We start from the raw sequence: 879 nt of genomic DNA, 5'->3' as shown, positions 1-879 counted from the left end.
TCCTTTCGACATCGTATCTCATGTCAACCCCTCTCCTTCACTCTCCAATCATCCCTACGCAGAAGTGAGTCTCACCTTGGCTTTGACAGAGGACCTCCAGGCGTGCGCGGGCTTGGCGGTGGCCGTGAAGGAGATGACGGGCTCGAGCATCAGCTTTTCTCCCAGGCTGCGATGCAGACACCCGAAAGTCGCAGTCGGCACTCGCAAAGTCGCTGTTTGAAAAAGACAAATGTAGGGAGGGAAAACACGAACATTTCAAAAGCCGTATCCCATATTCTTAATCAATTTAATGGATATTTTGAATAATAGGGGCATGGAGAAAAAAAAAACGTTATCTGTGGCAGCAGCAAAGCAGGATCTTGACCGAGCGATCTTCCGCAACCTATCTCCTTCAGAACACACCTGTGGAGGAGGAAGAGCTTCCCCCTGGCCACCAGACCCTCCCCGAAGGCAGTCTCGTTGAGCGGTTCGCCGACCCCGAAAGCGTCGTCGTGCAGGAGGCGGCGGTGCAGCATGAGTTCCATGTGGCCGTCGTCCAGCGATGTTCCGCCCTTTCGAATTATTCAGATTATTCAAGATTCGTTCGTTCGTTTTAACAGAGGGACAACATGTTTACCGGCTGTTCACCTTCACATTAACAGAAATGTAAATTGCATTCACCTGCGAGCGGTCATTCATGAGCGCTGCCTGGAAGTCGGGGCCGCCGCTGACGACCAGCCTGGAGTTGACTGGGTAGTAGTTGCCGGCAACGGGCTCCGCGTTGTGCAGCTGCCACGTGGGCCGGTAGTTCTTCACGCCTGATGCAGGGAATAAGCAAATAAAGCAAGCCAGAGGTATTCTTTCTCTCTTTTATTCTCATTCTCTCTTGCTCTAGCTTTA

At 52.0% G+C, this 879-nt stretch overlaps 1 protein-coding gene across 1 annotated transcript in view; it reads right to left on the bottom strand.

Annotated features, from left to right (window-relative positions):
* Positions 1-879, bottom strand: part of LOC119592498 (lysosomal alpha-mannosidase-like) — a gene marked incomplete at its 5' end in the record, with an annotated part of 12,706 nt that overhangs the window by 872 nt on the left and 10,955 nt on the right. Inside the window, 4 exon segments of the mRNA XM_037941346.1 lie at positions 76-186; positions 188-212; positions 403-551; positions 661-797. Coding sequence (XP_037797274.1) covers positions 76-186; positions 188-212; positions 403-551; positions 661-797 — 422 coding nt within the window.

Source organism: Penaeus monodon, chromosome 30, assembly GCF_015228065.2.
Source record: "Penaeus monodon isolate SGIC_2016 chromosome 30, NSTDA_Pmon_1, whole genome shotgun sequence".
Lineage (NCBI taxonomy): Eukaryota > Metazoa > Arthropoda > Malacostraca > Decapoda > Penaeidae > Penaeus > Penaeus monodon.
This window is presented reverse-complemented; position numbering and strand designations above follow the sequence as displayed.